This window comes from Rhinoderma darwinii, chromosome 1 (genome assembly GCF_050947455.1).
Source record: "Rhinoderma darwinii isolate aRhiDar2 chromosome 1, aRhiDar2.hap1, whole genome shotgun sequence".
Lineage (NCBI taxonomy): Eukaryota > Metazoa > Chordata > Amphibia > Anura > Rhinodermatidae > Rhinoderma > Rhinoderma darwinii.
In genome coordinates this window covers 53,899,993-53,920,970 of record NC_134687.1, presented here as the reverse complement: position 1 = coordinate 53,920,970, position 20,978 = coordinate 53,899,993, and the positions used below count along the sequence as shown (strand labels likewise).

At 41.3% G+C, this 20,978-nt stretch overlaps 1 protein-coding gene across 1 annotated transcript in view; it reads left to right on the top strand.

Annotated features, from left to right (window-relative positions):
- SEL1L3 (SEL1L family member 3) overlaps positions 1-20,978 on the top strand; it is an 82,522-nt gene that overhangs the window by 13,596 nt on the left and 47,948 nt on the right. Inside the window, exons 5-8 of the mRNA XM_075849485.1 lie at positions 2,322-2,380; positions 13,142-13,274; positions 15,930-16,062; positions 18,124-18,267. Of these exons, the coding sequence (XP_075705600.1) occupies positions 2,322-2,380; positions 13,142-13,274; positions 15,930-16,062; positions 18,124-18,267 (469 nt within the window). The remainder of the gene's footprint in view (positions 1-2,321; positions 2,381-13,141; positions 13,275-15,929; positions 16,063-18,123; positions 18,268-20,978) is intronic.

The window sequence follows — 20,978 nt, the reverse complement described above, 5'->3', positions numbered from 1 at the left end:
ACAGCGCTTAATAAGCGCCATGTATAGAATAGAGGCAGCAGCGCCTGCTGCCTCTATTAATTCCGGTGGTCAGGTGACTGGTCACATGATCGCCGGGATGCCAGTAGTAGGAGACTGCTGCTGGGTCTAGACCCAGCACAGCCCTAACAGTGACAATAGTCATTATAACAGGGCTGATTTCCCCAGTGAATGGGGCTGCTGTGCAGTGGAAAAGTATAGTGGAAAAGAAATGAAATGAAATAATAATAAAGTCCCCCAAAGGTTTTTTTCTGACCTTTGAGGGACAGGTCATACTAATAAAAAAATAAAAAATAAAATAGAATAAGTTAAATAAAAATTACATCTAAAATACCCACCCCAAAAATGCTCCCCTTTGCCAATCATTGCCGTAATGCTAGCCCTGATTCAGTTACCCTAAGATGGACATGTAATATATAAAAATTTACGGTAGACAATGACGACCACAAATAAAAAGTCTACTTTACAGTAACACTATGGTATTACCAGAAAAATCTGCTAAAAAGTAAAAAATCGTATTTTCTTATTATTTTTTTCAAACTATAAGGCCTTATTCACACGAACGTATAATATTTTCACGTGCGTGGCACAGACCTATGTTAATGAATGGGGCAGTTGAGACTGTCAGTGAATTTCACGCAGCGTATGTGCGCTGCGTGAAACTCATGACGTGTCCTATATTTGCCTGTGTTTCTTGCTGCACGCACCCATTGAAGTCAATGGGTGCGTGCAAATCGCGCTCGGCACACGGAAGCACATCCGGGTGTCGCGCGTGATGCGCGCTACAGTAGTAAAAAGAATGAATGTGCTTTTCTGTTTGTAAACATAAAACCAGATGATGCCGGCTGCGTGAAAATCACGCAGCCGCGCACCATATGCTGATGACACACGGACCTTTTGCGAGTGCAAAACGCAGTGTTTTTTGCGCGCATGTAAAACGGACATGTCCGTGTGAATAAGGCCTATGGGTATGTTCACAAGCAGTGGTTTCAGACGTAATTCGGGCATTTTACGCCTCGAACTACACCTGAAAAAATTCCCCTAATACGCCTACAAACATCTGGCCATTGCCTGCAATGGGTTTTACAATATTCTGTTCCCACGAGCCTTTATTTCACGCGTCGCTGTCAAAATACAGCGCGTAAAATGATGACTTGTCAAAAGAAGTACAGGACACTTCTTGGGACGTTTTTGGAGATGTTTTTCATTGACTCCATTGAAAAACAGCTCCAAAAACGGCCGTAAAAAACGCCGCAAAAAACGCGAGTTTCTACAAAAACATCTGAAAATCAGGAGCTGTTTTCGCCTGATATTTTCGCTCCGTATTTTCAGACGTTTTTGGTCACTATGTGTGGACATATCAGAAGCCTAAAAATGCTAAAAAAGCAAAAATGATGTGTATAAAAATGATAAGAATAGAAACCGGCATTGATCATGAAGAAACAACTCAAAAATCACGATACTAGTCCAACAAATAATGTTATAGCTGTTTAACAAACGTGTATTAAAAATAGCTAAACAGGGCCTGGTCCTTAAAGGGGTTGTCCGAGATAAAATGACTATGCGTTAATGCTTGTAATTTATTAATGTAAATACATTTGTAATATACTTACATTTTCCAAAGTGGCCCCGTTTCCAGATCCTGCCGTGGGGTACTTGACGGGTGACGTCACTCTCTGGCCACTGTCTTGATCTTCAATTCTTTTCCGGGTTAACGACACGTCACTTGTGACGTGCCGTGTATGGGCTGTTCTGTTGTAACGCGCATGCGCGGTCCCTGCTGTTATCTCGAGAGCAGCAGGGACCGGGAGAACAGCAGGGACCGCGAATGCGCATTACAGGCTGTACAGCAGAACAACCCATACACGGCACATCACAAGTGACGTGTCGTATACCCGGAAAATAATTGAAGATCAACACAGTGGCCAGAGAGTGACGTCACCCGTCAAGTACCCCACGGCAGGATCTGGAAACGAGGCCACTTTGGAAAATGTAAGTATATTACAAATGTTTTTACATTAATAAATTACAAGCATTAACACAGTCATTTTATCTCGGACAACCCCTTTAAGTGGTTCAATTCAGACATACACAGTAGGTAGCTACAGGACAAACATTCATTGAGCTAATCTCTACTGACTCCCAAGGCCATGTTTGACATTAAATATTGTGATTGTATTGAAAAATTTATGAATACAAATAGTGATAAATATTACACACTGTACATGTCAAGTTCTATATGTTGAACTTATTGTTGTTATTTTTTATTATTTATTTAACCCCCTGTATTCTGTTGTGTTTAGATAATATTAAACACCTTTCTTGGACAAGAATTAGAAACTTATAACAGTCAATCTTACAGGTAAGGGAAATATTTTTATTCTGCATTCTAAAAACAGATGCACCCTAAAGGCTAGTTCACACGGAGTATTTTGTCACTGTTTTTGATGCGGAAATCACGTCGGAAACAGCACCAAAAAAAACGCCTGAAATCGCCTCCCATTGAGTTAAATGGGAGGCGGAGGCGCTTTTTTACCAATCGTGGGAGAAGGAAGCAACATGCTCTTTCTTCAGGCGTCTACGTCTCTGACCTCCCATGGACATCAATCAGAGATCGTGTTTTTCATGGCAGTTTATGCCCACAGCGCTCAATGGCCCGGGGCGAAAAAAGCAGTGAAAAAGGCGGCAAGTGTTCTGCTGGCATATCAAAATCTGCCTCAAGGAATTTTGGGGCAGATTTTTCTGCCTGCAAAATACTCTGTGTGATCTAGGCCTAAAGGGGAGAGAAGAATTTATAAATTATACTTCTGAGCCAATTTTGAGCCAAAGCCAGAAGTGGATCCAAAAGGATGGAAAGGTATAAAGAAAAGACTGATGCATCTCCTTTTGTTTGGGGGCCATCTAAAAAACTGAGTTGTGTGTATGTGTGTGTCAGAGGTGAAGCTAGGGGTTTAGCACAGGGGGACGGGACGGGACATATCATACGTTACCATTGTAAACATGCGTTGTAAACATATCATTGTAAACATGCGTTAGGTGGGCCCGCCTTAACGCATGTTTACAACTGAAGAGACGCATTCTAATTATATACCAGCCATCATCCCCATATATAACCACCATCATCTCTATATATAACCCCCATCATCCCTGTATATAACCCCTATCATCTCTGTAGCCAGCCTGGCTAGTATATACAGGTAAGATGGGGGTTATACACTGGGATGATGGGGTTAATGCAGGAATGATGGCTGGACTACCCATCATCCCTGTATATAACATTCATCATTCCTGTATATAACAACCATCATCCTTGTATATAACAATCATAATCCCTGTATATAACAACCATCATTCCTGTATATAAACCCCATCATCCCTGTATATAGCAGCCAGACTACCCCTGCCATATAGGTTTGTACGGCGTAAAACTACTGCTCCCAGAATGACCCGAACAGTGGCAAGGATATGCTGGAGACTTGCTGTTTCACAAAAAAAAATCATACCACCCATCATCTCGCTGCAAATGATACAGTGACTACAGTACTGATTAGAGGCAGAATAAACATTTACATTAAGTGACTCACCGGTAACGTCTTTTCAGATACTAGTTGTTCTTTTTCTTGTTTCTTTTCCATCCGGTCCAGACCTCTATGATGACTTCTCCTGGCCACAGCTCATTTCTGCAGTTTGCCACTCAGATGTATTTAGCTTTTCACTTTTTAAACATTTCTGCACCTATAAACGAAGATAAAATTCTCATGGTGCCACACACTACGCACCTAAATATAATAGCGCCATGCACTGTGTCCCTGATTATAATAGCACAATACACTGTGTCCCTGATTATAATAGCACCATAAACTGTGTCCTACACACACACAGTGCTCCCTGTAGATAGTGCCCCCCATAGATAGTACCCACATACAGCCCCCTGTAGATAGTGCCCCACATATAGCCCCCTGTAGATAGCGCTCTACATATAGCCCCCCTGTAGATAGTGCTCTACATATAGCCCGCCCTGTAGATAGTACCTCATGTATAGCACTCCCTGTATATAGTGCCCCACATATAGCCCCCTGTAGATCGTGCCCTACATATAGCCCTCCCTGTAGATAGGTTCCCATATATAGCCTCCGCTGTAGATTGTGCCCCACATATAGCTCCCCCATAGATAATGCCACTCACACTTTTAAGTGAAAAAAAACAAACTTTACATACTCACCTTGATCCCGTCCTCGCGCCGTCCTGTGTCAATGCAGGCCTGCTCTCTTCTGAACGATGCTTGCGTCATTGAAGGGCGCTGATTGGCAGGGCAGAATGGCTTGCCCCGTCTATCAGCACCTTTCAACAACGGAAGCGGCGTGATGACGTCATCGCGCCGCTAGCATCGTTGAAATGCGCTGATTGGCTGGGCAGAATGACTTGTCCCGCCAATCAGCGCCTTTCAACAACAAAAGTGCCAGCATCGTTGAAAGGTCCTGATTGGCGGGGCAAGTCATTCTCTCCTGCCAATCAGCGTAATTGTTAGGCGCTGAATGGTTGGGCACGGAACGTTCCATAGACGTAGGTACAATTAGTGCAGGAGGGGGTGGTAGTGGCTGGTTTCAGTTGGGGGAGCGGCGGTCATGTTGGGGCGGTCACGGTGGTCTCCACCATCTCACTGCCACTGCCCCCCCCCTGTCCCCCGCTAGCTACGCTACTGGTGTGTGCTTGTGTGTCAAGAAAAAAAGGGATCAGAATGAAATTCTTAGGAGTATGACTGAATACATAGTCAGGTTTTATAAATGTACATATTTCAGAGTCAAGGAGAACACAGTGCAGATATGGATATATTACCATATTTTACAGAGCATAGAACCCAGTTTTCCCAGTTTGGTCATGGTTACTTAAATCTTCTTCCTGTACTTAAAAGGGTAAAGCCCTGTTTACACGGGGCAATTATCTGCAACGAGCGTTCCATGAACGCTTGTATGCCCAATAATTGCCCAGTGTAAAACCCCCTTTACCCTTCATTGTATGGCTGCAGAGACACAAGACCAGAATTCTTAGAAAATATTTTTGGTAAGGTTTGTGTAATATTAGCTGCAATTTACCCTTCTATTTACTACAATAGCAAAATACTATTTGCGGTGTTGGACTGAAGATCCTTGGGCCCCCATATAGGAGGTGATTCTGAGGGCCCTTTTTATCTATACGGAACATGTACATGTCCACTTTTAATTGCATGGTAGATTTTGTTCTAATCATTGTACACACAGAACAAATCATTAATAGGATCCAATAGCTTAATTATTATCCCATAAAGAATAGATACTAGTGACAAGTGATTGACTCCAAATTCACCTCAAAATGATGTTATCTTCTGCTGGATCATCAGGCCCATTATTGTGTCAGAGCCTAGGCGCCCCGGAGGAACCCCTTGTACCATCGTGGGCTAGTCCGACTACGACTATTTGGGTTCATCATAGATAACAACCTTAAAGACCTTTGAAAACATTTTTTATTAAAAATAACTTTTACTTTTTGAGATACAGCTGCTTTGTATCCTGTATACAGAGCAGCTGTATCTTGCTCTCAGACCTGAATCCGTCAGGTCAGCGGCACTGACGGATTCAGTGACAGCGGGTCCTGCGTGTCTCAGACATGCAGGATCGAGCTGTTGCCGATCACATCTAAGTTCATAACAGGCACGATACATCTGCTCTGCATACAGTATGCAAAGCAGCTGTATCTCAAAAAGTAAAAATAACTTTTAATAAAATGTAATTACAAAGTTGCACCAATCACACATTTTTATTAAAAAAAAACGTTTTGTTTTTTTTTCAATTCTTTATTTGTTTATTTTTCAAAAGATATTATTACATATAATCAAGTCTATCTTGTCGGAGAACTTATACAATGCAACAGGTTAATAATGACAACATAGACATAAAGAATAATTAATAAAATATAAATAAATAAAAATAAAATTATATATAATAAAGTAAAGTAATAATAAAACAATGAAAAAAGGGAACATTTCATGATACATCATATACAGTAATAAATACATAGCTATATATTTATTTAAATAAATACAGGACATCAAATCAACAACTTAGATAAGCTAGCAGTACTCCCTTAGTTTAATTTTCTGAGATTTAAGTTTTAAGTTGCTCTTCCGTCTGAGAAAGTTCAAATGTACATAAAGCCCAAGACAGAAACGGTAGACAACCAAGAAACGGTGAATAATCAATGTTGAACCCTAAATAAAGGAAAAAGACTAACTGGAAAGGGTCTCCCCTATATTATTTTCACCTTGTGATTGCTTCCAACTACGCCAAGAGCCCATATGTTAAGGAATAGAGAATGTGTATGTGTATGCCAACTAGAGATTTCTTCCAATCTATATATATCTTGAACCTTATCCAGCCATTCTTGTAATCCCGGGGGTTTACCATCTAGCCAATGAAGAGGAATCAAAGCTTGTGCGACGCTCAACAAATATGTTACCAAATTGGTTTTAGAGGGGTGATATGTCTGAGAAGGTAAAGACAGCAACACCTCTGTAATTGATAATGGGGAGGAAATCAATCCAATATCTCTCAAACACCCTTCTACTTCTGACCAAAACTTACGAATTTTGGAGCACGTCCACCAAATATGAGACATGGACCCTGTATTTGCTTGACATCTCCAACAAAGATCATTTTCTATCAAATTTAATCTATATAATATTTCAGGAGTTCTATACCATCTAGCAATTAGTTTAAAGGAGCTCTCTTGCATTTTAATGCAACGCGAAAAACCATGTGCATTTTTCCCTAAAGCTTTGAGATCTGTATCTGAGAAGGTGATATCTAGCTCTGCTTCCCACTGTCTCAAATATAGTGGCACTTCAGGATGTTGAAGAGATATTATTTTATTATACAAAGAAGACAATAATTTAGGAATAGGTCTTGGAGACATAACATAGGTTTCAAACCACGAAATATCCCTTAAAGACGGGACTTTGGAAAGAAAGCTCGCACAAGTCACAGAGAGATAAGATAGGTGGGCTGTACCTAACCGTCTCCCTCCCAAAAACTCACTCCATTCATGCTCAGCTGGCAACTTTCGATCCACTAATAAACTTGTCCACGGAGTGGTCCATAGGTCTTTCCAAATATTGAAAGGGTCTTTAAACGAACCTTCCAACACATATGGAATTATCGTTGCAGGTGCTAGAGGGGATGGAAAGAGTGACAGATGGAGTTGGGCATTTATTTTACGCCATACCATAATAGTGTTCGAAGTAATATTTGATATTTTTCCTAATGAAGCGCTATTCGGTGACTCCGTCCACAACATATGTAGACGGTCAACACCCAATAGGGCGAGTTCAAGTTCAATTGCTAACGTCTTGGGAGGAGATCTAACCAAGTCCAGCCACCTACCCAGATGAGGAGCAATATAATAAGTATAAACATCTGGCAACCTATCCCTCCCATCCTCTTCGATCTAATTAGTGTAGAATGCGCAATTCTAGGTTTCTTATGCGCCCATAAATATTGAGAGAACATACGCCGAACAGTTGTAAAATATGATAAAGGCAGTTTGAAGGGTACCATATTCATCAAGTATAATATCATGGGCATAATATAAGTTTTCAAAACATTTTTACGTCCCATCCATGAAAGCATAGGTATATCATAGGTCTTTAATAGGGATTTCAAAGAGTTCAATAAGGGAGTGTAATTATAAGCAAATAGACCTTTTGTATCCTTTGCCAGCCAAACCCCTAAATACTTGATTTTATATTCAGCCCATTTAAACGGTGAAGTACGTTTTAAAATATCTACCGAGGTTTGATTCAGGGAAATATTTAATACTTCAGATTTTGAGTAGTTTATTTTAAAATTTGACATCTGGCCAAATTCTTCAAATATAGAAATAAGAATTGGAAAGGCCTGGAGGGGGTTCGAAACCAGAACTAACAAATCATCTGCAAAAGCAGCCATTTTATAGGTTTTTCCCTCTATAGTGATGCCACAAATTTGCGGTGTCTCCCTTATACTTTGAATTAATGTTTCCATAACCATTATAAAAAGAGAGGGTGATAGGGGACACCCTTGTCTTGTCCCATTAGAAATTTTAAACGTAGACGATAGAGAACCATTCACTATCACCCTTGCGGTGGGGTCCGAGTAGAGCGACCACACTGCTTCCACATACTGAGTCGGAAATCCAAAATGCTCTAAAGTTTTTACCATGTATGACCAGCTAACCCTGTCAAACGCTTTTTCAGCGTCAGTACTAAGAAGTACCAATGGTACCTTTTTCACGTGAGCGTGTCTAATTATATGTAGAATTTTAACAGAATTGTCCCTCCCCTCACAAATCCTGTTTGCTCTCGATGAATAATATATGGGAGAATGGTACTCATCCGTCTCGCCAGTATCTTGGCCCAAAGCTTAATATCTGTATTTAATAGTGAAATCGGCCTATAACTGCTACATAGGGACATATCTTTTCCTTCTTTCGGGAGAAGGGTGATATGAGCTGATAAAGCCTGTGAAGGAAGAGAGTCCCCCTTCAACAGTCCATTAAAAAGAGTAACTAAATGAGGAAGGAGGGGATCCAACAGCTTTTTATAATAAATTATAGGAAACCCATCAGGACCAGGGCTTTTACCATTGGGGATAGATTTAAGAGTGGCCAAGATTTCAGACGAGGTAATGGGCAAAACAAGAGATTCTTTTTGTTCGGGACTAAGTTGTGGTAAGTTCATCCTAGAGAAAAAATTATCTACCCGTTTAGAAATGTCAGGAGACAAGTGAAAAGGGGTATCACTGGTTAGATTATACAGAGAAGAATAATATGTTCTAAAAGCTTCCGCAATATCAGGTGTAGATGTAACATTTGTACCTAGAGAGGTAATAATCTGGGGTATAAAGGATTTAGTAACCTGCTTTTTGAGTAACGATGACATTAATTTGCTGCCTTTATTTCCATGCATATAAAAACGTTGACGGCAGCGCATGTAAGTTTTAGCAGAGCTAATATTAAGGACATCTTTTAATTTATTCCTTAATATAGAGAGTTCCCCTTGAGTCTCTCGAGCCATAGTGGCCTTATGTATGTGTTCCAGCTCCGAGATCTGCTTTAAAAGGGAAGAAATCTCTCCCATTCTCAATTTTTTCAGACGTGATCCCAAAGCTATCAGCTCACCTCTTATCACCGCCTTATGTGTTTCCCAAACATATGGGAAAGATACATCCGGCGTAATACTTTCCGTAAAAAACATCTGTAATCTAGAGGAAATATCTGATAATCTCTTATCATCATCTATTAAAGTTTCATTTAATCTCCATGTAAATTCACGACACGGCATAGAAGTAAGTTGGCATTCCAAGTCAACAGGAGCATGGTCTGATAATATGACTTGACCAATAGAGGCCCCGGTAACTAACGGGAGGGAATTTTCTAATCTCTGCCAGGAGGAATGCACAGAGGAATAAAATGAAAAATCTCGAACATCTGGATTCTGTGTCCTCCAATAATCTACCAAATGAAGGTCAGAGAGAGACTTTTTAATATGGGACAAAGCTCTATAAGATAATGCTGACTTCTTAGGCCTCATTCACACGGCAGGTTTTCCCGGCCGGGTGCCGGCCGTTCATAAATCGTCCGGCACCCGGCTGCATTGGGAATAATAGACCCCTAATGGGGCTATTCACACGACCGATTTTTTGACGGCCGGGAAAACCGGCCGTCAAAAAATAGGACATGCTCTATCTTCGGCCGGGTACCCGGCCGCCCGGCTCCCATAGAAGTCTATGGGGCCGGGTAATACACGGCCATCACCGGGCTGCGCTGGCTCCCTTCCCCTGCTTGTTAAAAGCGCCCTGGCCCGGCGACACCTTCGATGGCGCCGCTAGCAGCTGCTGCTGCTGCGGCTGCTACTACTGTATCTCCCCCCTCTGCTATGTGCTAGCCGCACTTTCGCTCCTTGAAGGAGCGGAATCCCCGTGTTTTCGGGGATTCCGCTCCAGGACAGAGCGCTTGATGTCTCTGTCCATATCTGGGCAGTGACATCAGGGGAAACTCCTGAAGCGGAATCCCCGAACACATGGGGATTCCCCTTCAGGAGTTGCCGCTGATGTCAATGTCCAGATCTGCCCGGCCCGGCACGGATGCAAAACTTAATGCAAACCGGCCGGGCAAAATGGCCGATTTTACCGGCCGACACTCGGGCTCGGGAACGACCCGGTCGTGTGAATCCCGCCTTAGAAGTAGAATCTAAAAGCGGATCTAAGGTTACGTTAAGATCACCTCCTACTATCAATGTTCCTTCTTGAAAAAGTGATAAAGCTTGTAATGTGGAACGCAACCATCCTGCCTGCCCTTTTATTAAGTGCGTACAAATTCCCCAATGTAACCAAAGTATTCGCAATCCTGGCTTTAACAAAGACATATCTACCATCTGCATCTATGAGAGTATCTAAATGCAGAAAAGGAAGATTTTTATGAATGGCAATACTAACCCCTTTTGATGCCGGCCTTGGGGTGCAGCTATGGAACCACATCGGAAATTGAGAACGAGAGAGATAAGGGACATGACCTATTCGAAAATGTGTCTCCTGAAAGAAGACCACATCTGATTTTTCCCTTCCTAAAAGGGAAATGATCTGACTGCGTTTAGAGGGATTATTCAATCCATTCACATTAAAAGAGGAAATCTTTAATGATGTCAAGGTTTAACTAGGTGCCATGTATGAAATATGTCCTAGAAAAAATCTTCGTTCCTGATGTATCTTGTGAAAAAGAAATTAAAACATAAAAAATTATAAAAATGACAGAGTAAATATAATATCTACAAAAGAAGTTCCCCATGATAATACAAGGGGAAACCTCTCCAAAATACATTCAATCCTACAACCAACCTAGAATGGTAAGATTAAGAGGGAGAGAATGATAGGGGAGGGAGGAAGAAAAAATCCTGATCGGACAAAAAATCACAGTGTAAACACGACCTAACACTTTCACCAAAAAGAAATTAATGTAAGAGTATTTTGATGACTGGATAAGCTTAAATTCAGATTATTGCTAAGCACAAAAATAAAATGAAGACCCCTGTGTCCCCTCCCTGCCACAAGGAGTAACCCAAAGGTCCTCTTAAATCATATACAAAAAATAATCATGCAATAACTGAAGAGATACAAGACCAGAATTATTAGAAAATATTATTAGAAAATATTTTTGGTAAGGTTTGTGTAATATTAGCTGCAATTTACCCTTCTATTTACTACAATAGCAAAATACTATTTGCGGTGTTGGACTGAAGATCCTTGGGCCCCCATATAGGAGGTGATTCTGAGGGCCCTTTTCATCTATACAGAACATGTACATGTCCACTTTTAATTGCATGGTAGATTTTGTTCTAATCATTGTACACACAGAACAAATCATTAATAGGATCCAATAGCTTAATTATTATCCCATAAAGAATAGACACTAGTGACAAGTGATTGACTCCAAATTCACCTCAAAATGATGTTATCTTCTGCTGGATCATCAGGCCCATTATTGTGTCAGAGCCTAGGCCCCCCGGAGGATCCCCTTGTACCATCGTGGGCTAGTCCGACTACGACTATTTGGGTTCATCATAGATAACAACCTTAAAGACCTTTGAAAAATTTTTTTATTAAAAATAACTTTTACTTTTTGAGATACAGCTGCTTTGTATCCTGTATACAGAGCAGCTGTATCTTGCTCTCAGACCTGAATCCGTCAGGTCAGCGGCACTGACGGATTCAGTGACAGCGGGTCCTGCGTGTCTCAGACATGCAGGATCGAGCTGTTGCCGATCACATCTAAGTTCATAACAGGCACGATACATCTGCTCTGCATACAGTATGCAAAGCAGCTGTATCTCAAAAAGTAAAAATAACTTTTAATAAAATGTAATTACAAAGTTGCACCAATCACACATTTTTATTAAAAAAAACGTTTTGAAAGGTGTACATAGCATTTAAAAATGTATTCAGGCAAATCGTTCTCTTAGTTCATTGATGCAATCGATGGCCGAAAACTTAGATTGTCGACACAGGTCCAAAAGCCAGAAAACAGCCCCAGATCATTATCCCTCCACCAAAATTTACAGCAGGCACAGTACAATCCGATAGGTAGCGCTTTCTTGGAATTCCCCAGTCCCAGACTTCACTGCGGCTCTGTCGTGTGCATGTGTCTAATGCTGACCATCTACTGCACAGTCCAGTCATAACCTCATCATTCTATAATAAATCGGTGACTACCTGACAACCAGTCCTTTTGCAGAACCTGTTGTGGACTTTGCTGGCATTTCTCCATTCCAATCTATTTATTGGGGTAGATGGATGACAATGATTAGAATAACCTAGTTCACAGCATAATTCCTGCTGTAAAAAACAAAACTGGAAAAGCTGACTGCATGCTTCACAACTATAGCGTTTCTTCTTTCCCGGGATTCTCCACTCAAAATGCCCTGCCAATAGGAATCAAAATGTTGGAAGGTATGCTTACACTGCCAATAGTTTTTGAGCATTAGGTTTCCATTGTTCTTGACCAGAATAGTATAGTATGTTGCACTATTCTATACCATAAAAAAACAAACAAACAAACAAACCAAAAAAACAGCATCCCAATGAAAACCTGGCAGACCTATTATAAATAAATCGTCATATCCTGGAACTCATAATGCCAGTGTGAACAGGGCCATACGTCTTTTGAGTATTATATAGAACAGTGGTGCCAACTAGTGGCTCTGGAGACACATGTGGCTCGCAATCTCCTGCTATGGGGCTTGCCATGGGAACACTGAGTTATAACTTTATGCTCTTGCTACAATATGACCTCCATATTGGGGTGGAGTACAAGTGTTAAAAAAAAACTGAAATATTTACCTGCAAATTGAAATTTTAGTATTTTGTGTTTTTTCTACGTTTGAGATATAATTTTTTACTTAAATGTGGCTCCCGGCCATCAATCAAAATTTAATGTGGCTCACAAGGTATAAAAGGTTGGGGACCGCTGATATAGAAGATTATAAATAAAGTGCATTTTTTTTATTGGTTGTCAATATAGTATTTGCATTGGATGTCTAAGAGTATTCTTATTTTTAAAGTTTGGATGGAGACATCTATTTTGATGATACTGATGGATACATATCCCTTGGAGGCAGCAAGTATGTGGTCGGTATTGATGGATTCTTTGGACCAGTGAAATATTATCGACTTAAGGCTCTACAGATGGATCAGGTATATTTATACATATCTCATGGTCCACGTACTTGAATTAATCATGGTGGCACTTATACATGCACTGCTGTCAAGATATATCAAATCTAGCATAGAGCATTGTCTTTGGCAATGTACAGATAGCTCACTGTGCTGGTGAGACATTACCGATGAAGGTAAACCCGAGGAGAACCTGTGCTGACAGCATGAAGAATTACATTATTAGCACTTAAAGAAAACCTTTCACCTCCCCGTACATGTGCAGCTGAGTGCAGCATGTAATGGTCAGGGCTTCACAAACACTGGAGCACTTTACATTTTTTTCCTATCTTCCTCCATTATTTACATATCGGTGCCGTTATATTTAGTGCCTGATATGTAAAAAAGCCCCTGAACTGTCAATAGGGCGTTTCTATCTAACTAAATGGCAAGGGGGCGTGATCTCTTCGCTCTGACACTGTCCAATCAGCTGCGGACAGTGTCAGCGTGGCTTGCGTTGTGTTCCCTCCCGCGAGTACATACACAGACTGGAAGGTTCTGCAGAGATCGTGTCGCTCCCTCAGTCTGTGTGTTCTCATGGGAGGGCACACCGCGCAAGCCGCCCTGACACTGTCCGTTATTCCATAGATTCACAGTTTTCACAGTAAAGAAGGCTTGTCGACTCTGCAGGTTGAACCTTTTTTTCTCCAGACGGAGGGAGTGCCCCCTTGTTTTTTGAGGGGGTTTTACATGGAACAGGATTTCACCATATTTTTTTGTATGTGCCATTAATATATTTATATATTCATGTGGAAAATTATAAATGTTTGTTCTTTTTTATATTTTTAATTTGCTGTTACATAAATGGGAATGGGCTTTCTGCAGTTTATTAACCCCTTAAGGTCTGGCCTACTTTGGGGTTAGGTGATATTTTTTTTTTGTTTTTTCATCCCATTACAAGATCTATAACTTTTTTATTTTTCTTGATGTAGCTGAATGAGGGCTTGTTTTTTGCAGGAGAAAATATAGTTTCTATTAGCACTATTTTGGGGTGCATATAGTTTATCAATTAACTTGTATTCAGTTTTTTGAGGGGGACTAGGAAAATAACAATGCTGCATTGTTTTTTTTTGTTTTTTTTTGTTTTTTTTTACTCTGTTTATTGTGATTTATAAATAATATAACAGTATTCTACTGGTTGTTACAACTGCGTCGATACTAAATATGTATATATTTTTTTATGTTATAGTACTTTTGCACTATAAAAGCATGTTTTTGGTCAAAGTATTCCAAGAGCCATAACTTTTTTTTATTTTTTTAGTTGACATAGCTATATGAGGGCCTGTTCTTTGCAGGATGAGTTGTTGTTTTTGCTGGCACCATTTTGAGGTACATACAATTTAATGATTAACTTTTCCCCAAAAATTTGAGGTTGAATGACAGTAAAACAGCAAATCCACCATCATTTTTTGGATCTTCTTTTACACATTTTTTTTTACAATACAATGTGTAGTAAAATGATGTTAACTTTATTATTATTATTATTATTATTATTATTATTATTATTATTATTAATGCTCTATATGTATTTTCTTTTATGGTTTGCTATTTTTAAACAATAAAATATTTTTCATAAAAAAAGGTTTTGGGAGGGGATCTTTTTTATTTTTAATTAAACTTCATTTTGCAACTTATTTTCTTGTCCCACTAGGGGACTTAAAGGGGTTTTCCCACTAGGGACATTTATGACATATCCACAGGATATGTCATAAACGTCAGATTGATGCGGGTCCCACTTCTGGCACCTGCCCCTATCTCTAGAACGGTGCCCCCTAAACCCCGTTCTACCTTCTTCCACTCTCGCTGCCTCCCGGCCACTTACTGACTTTATGGTCGAGAGTTACAAAAACAGCGTAGCTCGCTGAGCTACGCTATTTCCATAAGTCCCATAGTTGTAAATGACAGTTATGGAAGCAGCGTAGCATGCGAGCTACGCTGTTTCCGTAACTACTGTTCAGTTCTACGCTGTTCCTTCTTTATAGTCAGAATTCACCTGCTTCAGCTGCAACACAGAGCGGCAGAACGGGGTTTAGGGGCCCCGTTCTAGAGATAAGTGCAGGTCCCAGATGTGGGACCCGCATCTATCTTACATTTATGACATATCCTGTGGATATGTCATAAATGTCCCTGGTGGGAAAACCCCTTTAAAGCTGCCATCGTTTGATCGCTTTTTAATGCTTTGGAATACTTTTTGTCAATCACAGAGGGGCTCCCGCAGTGATCACGAGACCCACAGCTTCTGTGCCCACACGATCACCAGGACGTACTATTACGTCCTAATGCGGTTAGGTGCCTGCAATGGAGACATAATAGTATGTCCTTTTGGACCAGTCAGGTCTCCTGACATGTCTGTATTAGCAAAATGCTTCTGCATAAAATAACAAAAAAAAATAATTTTTAATTGTTTTCTCAGTACATTAGATGGTACTTTGAATGGTACCATTAAAAATTATAACTCGTCCCGCAAAAAACAAGCCCGCATATGGCTAAGTTCATGGAAAAATGTAAAACGTTATCGCTCTTAGAATGGGACCTTGAAAAAATGAAAATAAAAAAATTCTAATTGACTGTTTTTCATGGGGTTAATGAAAGGAAGTTCAGGATTAATGTCTCTCATTGCTCATTGTGTCACTGCAGATATCCAACCCTCTCCCGGATGATGAGATTTATCACCAGATACAAGATTACTATAACAGGTGTATGCATGTCAGAGAGATATTGCAATTACATTCCAGTATTCTACAAGATAAATCTGGCCTAGAGGCAAGATGTAAGTACAAGGAATAAATATACATATGTAAGCCTCACTTAAGGGGGTTTTAGACTGGGCAATTATCGGGCAGACAAGTGTTCATAGAACGTTTGTTGCAGATAATTGCCCTGTGTAAACAGGGCAGCGATCAGCAGATGAGCAACAGCTTGTTCATCTGCTGATCATATCGTTTTAAAAAACTGGAATATTATCATTGTCGGCAGCACATCTCCCTGTGTAAACAGGGAGACGCGCTGCCGACATGATAATAATGTATGGGGACGAGCGATCGGAGTAACGACCGCTCGTCCCCATACATAGCTCCTAGTGACCGGAGCAAACGAGCGCCGATCAACGAGCTGTCTCGTTGATCGGTGCTCGTTGCACCGGCCAAAATTGGCCGATGTAATAGGGCCTTTAGACAACATATAAAGAGCTTGTATCAATTTAAAGGAGTTTTCCAGGCTTTTTTTTTTAATGTCATCATTGTGCTATTATGTTCAGGTGGTAACGTGACTTAACCACGTGACTGCATAAACTTGGCTCAGTACTAGTAAAAAAGAAAAACCTTCTCCCTAATTCACTACGGCCTCATGCACACGACCGTATTTTTTCCCACCCGTAAATACTGGCGTAAATACGGGTCCGGTGTCACACGTATTCCACCCGTTTTGCACCAGTATTTACGAACCCGTGCCCGTAAATATGGGTCCGGTGTCACCCTTATTCCACCCGTATTTACGGGCACGTTTTTGGCGGCAAAATAGCACTGCACTAATCGGCAGCCCCTTCTCTCTATCAGTGCAGGATAGAGAGAAGGGACAGCCTTTTCTGTAATAAAAGTTAAAGAAATTCATACTTACCCGGCCGTTGTCTTGGTGACGCGTCCCTCTCTTCACATCCAGCCCGACATCCCTGGATGACGCGGCAGTCCATGTGACCGCTGCAGCCTGTGATTGACCTGTGATTGGCTGCAGCGGTCACATGGCCTGAAACGTCATCCAGGATGTCGAGAGGGACGCGTCACCAAGGCAACGGGCGGGAGACCGGACTGGAGGAAGCAGGAAGTTGTCGGTAAGTATGAAAGTCTTTTATTTTTATTTTTTACAGGTTTATACTGATCGGTAGTCACTGTCCAGGGTGCTGAACGAGTTACTGCCGATCAGTTAACTCTTTCAGCTCCCTGGACAGTGACTATTTACTGACGTCGCTTAGCAATGCTGCCGTAATGACGGGTGCACACATGTAGCCACCCGTCATTACGAGAGCTCCATAGACTTCTATGGACTGTCCGTGCCGTTATTACGGCCTGAAATAGGACATGTTCTATCTTTTTCAACGGCACGGGCACCTTCCCGTGAGAAAACGGGAAGGCACCCGTCGCCAATAGAAGTCTATGAGCCCGTTATTACGGGTCGTGATTACGACCCGTAATAACGGGAGTTTTTACGGTCGTGTAACAGGAAGTTGTTGTTGTTGTTGTTATTGTCTGCCTTGCCATAGATACAGTAGAGCTACTTCCCGGTCACAGTCACTGCTTCTACAAGCCTTCTAGCTTACATTGCACTGGACACGCCTGCGGACCCGTCTCCCCTGTTGTTACACTCCTATACACTTCTTGTATCTGTGCCAAGGCTGCTGTAGTCACGTGACTTTATTAATTAGAAAGTTCACTCTGCAGCTGTCTATTCAAGATCTTTTAGCTATATCTCTATCTGCTCCTGCAGGGAGGAAGTAAAGGGCCGTGAGAATTTATTTCTCCCCTACTCTGTTATATGTGTGCAGTTTGAAAGTGAATGAAGGTAATAAACAGCATAGAAAATTCATTGCTTATACTAGATTAGAAACATGAATGTACACATATACTTTGATTAAACCTGCATTTATATTTTAGTAAATTGCATAAATGGCAATTCCTTAATCTACACCTATTGTTGAATAGGATCTCTGTAAAGTTTTAGCAATCTCATTACAAAATAGTTGGTGAAATTTCCTACGTTCAAGAGAGCATAAAGTTGAAATATAAAGGAAAAGGTGTCAATGGTCCTTAACATTTTAACCAATGTAATTAATTTTCAGGTCAAACACAGAATTATTACAAAGACCTTTATCTAAAATATGGAGAGAGGCCAACTACTAAGATGGTTTCTTGGACACGCGAGGAACATAATAAATATGACAATTTGTTTTGGTTACTGAGCACTGATGATGGGGTTTCCTGGGGTAAGTATTGTATTATGGTTCTAGCCCTGACCTAGTTCATCTTCAGCAAATATTTGCTGTAATATCTTTACAATGTGTCTGTTTTATTCATGATGAGATGCGTAACTATAGGGATTGCAGAGGTCGCAATTGCGACCGGGCCCAGAAGCCAGGGAGGCCCGTGGCCCCCCGCAACACATCAATGAAAAGTTACTATAGTAACTGGGGCCTGTGTATTAAACTTCACGTGCCCCTGTTACTATAGTAACTGACAGTACTTACCCTCCTCGTTCCGGAGCACAGCGGAGGTCCTGACGTCACAACGCTGTGCACAGCACATGGCGTCACGACGCTGTGCGCTGCACACAACATACCGACACTGGATGGAGGCAGGACCTCCGCTGCGGCCGAAGAGGAGGGTAAGTATAATACCACTGTCTGCTGGAGCTGATAGGTCGGGTCCATCTCCCAGGACCCCCGCCAATCAGCTATTTTGAAGTGTCTGCAGCGATTGTACGAGCGATACTTCCCCTTCATTCCGTTAACTTGCTCACACTGTGAATCGCTGACACGGAGCTGTTTTGAAGGACCCCCTTCAAAACAGCTGATTGGCGGGGGTCCTGTAAGTCGGACCCCGACCCATCAGCTATTGATGGCCTCTCCTGAGGCTAAGCCATCAATGTTTAGGGACTGGGCAACCCTTTTAAGCCCACCGTGTTGTAGGCTTAGATACAGGGCCCCAGCAGACAGTAATCTTATACTGTATAAGATTACTGTCTGCTGGGGCCCAGTATCTAAGCATCTTACCATAACCACATGGTAAGCTTAGATACATGGCCCATGTATGATCCTGTCTGATGGGCCCTGTATTTAAGCCTACCACATAGTAGGTTTAGATACAAGGCTCCAGCAGAAAGTAATCATATACTGTATAAGATTACTGTCTGCTGGACCCTGTATCTAAGCCTACCTTGTGGTAGGCTTAGATACATGGTCCAACAAACAGTATCACATATGTATATGGGCCCTGTATCTAAGCCTACCATATGTGTTACTAATGTTTTTTTTATGTGTTTGTGTTTTTTTTACAGGTTCAGTCGTTGGACTACGTCGGATCCGAGGACTATTTCGGTGATGGCTTTTTAAATTATCAATAATATGGTTAACGAGGGTTGTGTGTTTTTTTTTTATTTCAATAAAATATTTCTTCTATGTCTTTGTATTTTTTTAAATCTTTATTACTACCACCTTAGTAAGGGTCGCTGGCTCATTGACAACATCCATTACTAAGGCGGGACTTAGTGTTAGGCGGTTACCGGGAAGAGCCGGGTACGATTCAGTACCCAACCATCTGTAGCCAGGCACTGGGGCGGCCACAGGCTGGTCTTATTTTGCTGGGAAAGGCCAAAACCAGTAGCCTTTCCCACCTTGGTAATACTAGTTTGCTATGTTGTATCTGGCTGGTTATCAAAAATAGGGCGCACCCCACGTCATTTAAAAAAAATAAAATTGGAAAGAACGATGTGGGGTTCCCCCCTTTTTATAACCAGACAGATACAACACAGCAGCAGCCTAGCATTACCAGGGTGAGAAACCCACTGTTTTTGGGCTTTCCCAGCCTAATAATACCAGCCTTCGGCCGCGCTAGTACCTGACCATTCTTACAGATGGTCGGGTACTCGATCACACCCGGTTCTTCGCGGTACCCATGGAGGCGGTGGGTACCAGAGTAGTAGTGGGGGCTTAGTGTTAGCCTCTTCACATCTAACACTAAGCCCCGCCTTAGTAATGCCTGCTGTCAATCAGTTAGTGGCCATTACTAAGGTGGTGATGATAATAAAGTTTAAAAAAAATACAAGGACATACAAAAAATATTTTATTGAAATAAAAAACCCACACACAATCCTCGTTAACCATTTTATTGAGAATAAAAAAAGTGCCTTCATCTGTGTAGTGCTCAAATCCGAAGTAGTACAAAATCCGAACCTGTTAAAAACCACAATCACATAAAAATAATTAGTAACACATAAAAAAGCAAAACAATTATTATACTTACCTTTCCTGGGTCCAGCGCTGGACCCGCAATGTCAGCGAGCTGGGCCATATATATAAGCCTATCATGTGTGATACTGTCTGCTGAGCCACTGTATCTAATCCTAACTATAGCTATACGGTCGTAGTGCTATAGATATGCTGTCTGCTATATACCCATTTACATACATGCACCCACATTTTTTTGGGGGTATATATATTGGGACTATTTCCCCTGACGTTTTAAGACCTTAGTGACGTCCCTGACTGCTAGTTCTGCGACGTTGGGTCACTTAGGAGACCCAGCGATGCAGCTGAAAGCTGCGGGCTGTCAGCCATGAGAAGTTTTGTGGGGGGGCCCAAGAAGAACTTTGGCATTGAGGCCCATGAACCTTTAGATACGCCCCTGTCCATAATAATCCTTGCATATGTTCTATTGTTTTAGGCTATGTTAACATTTTTGCTGTGGCTACTGTTCACAATGGAAGCCACAACTTTCTGCTGGATCGGTCATACGACGGATACTACCGGCGCCGGAATGACCTCATCTAATTATAATGGGGTCATGCAGTTTTTCAGTGTGGTGTTCATTGTTTATATAAAATGGAGCCTCCAATGCAGATGTGAACAGAGCCTAAATCTGCTATGACTGTATACCTAATAGTCATAAATAGACTGAAGTACCGTGGGCCTCTTGTAAT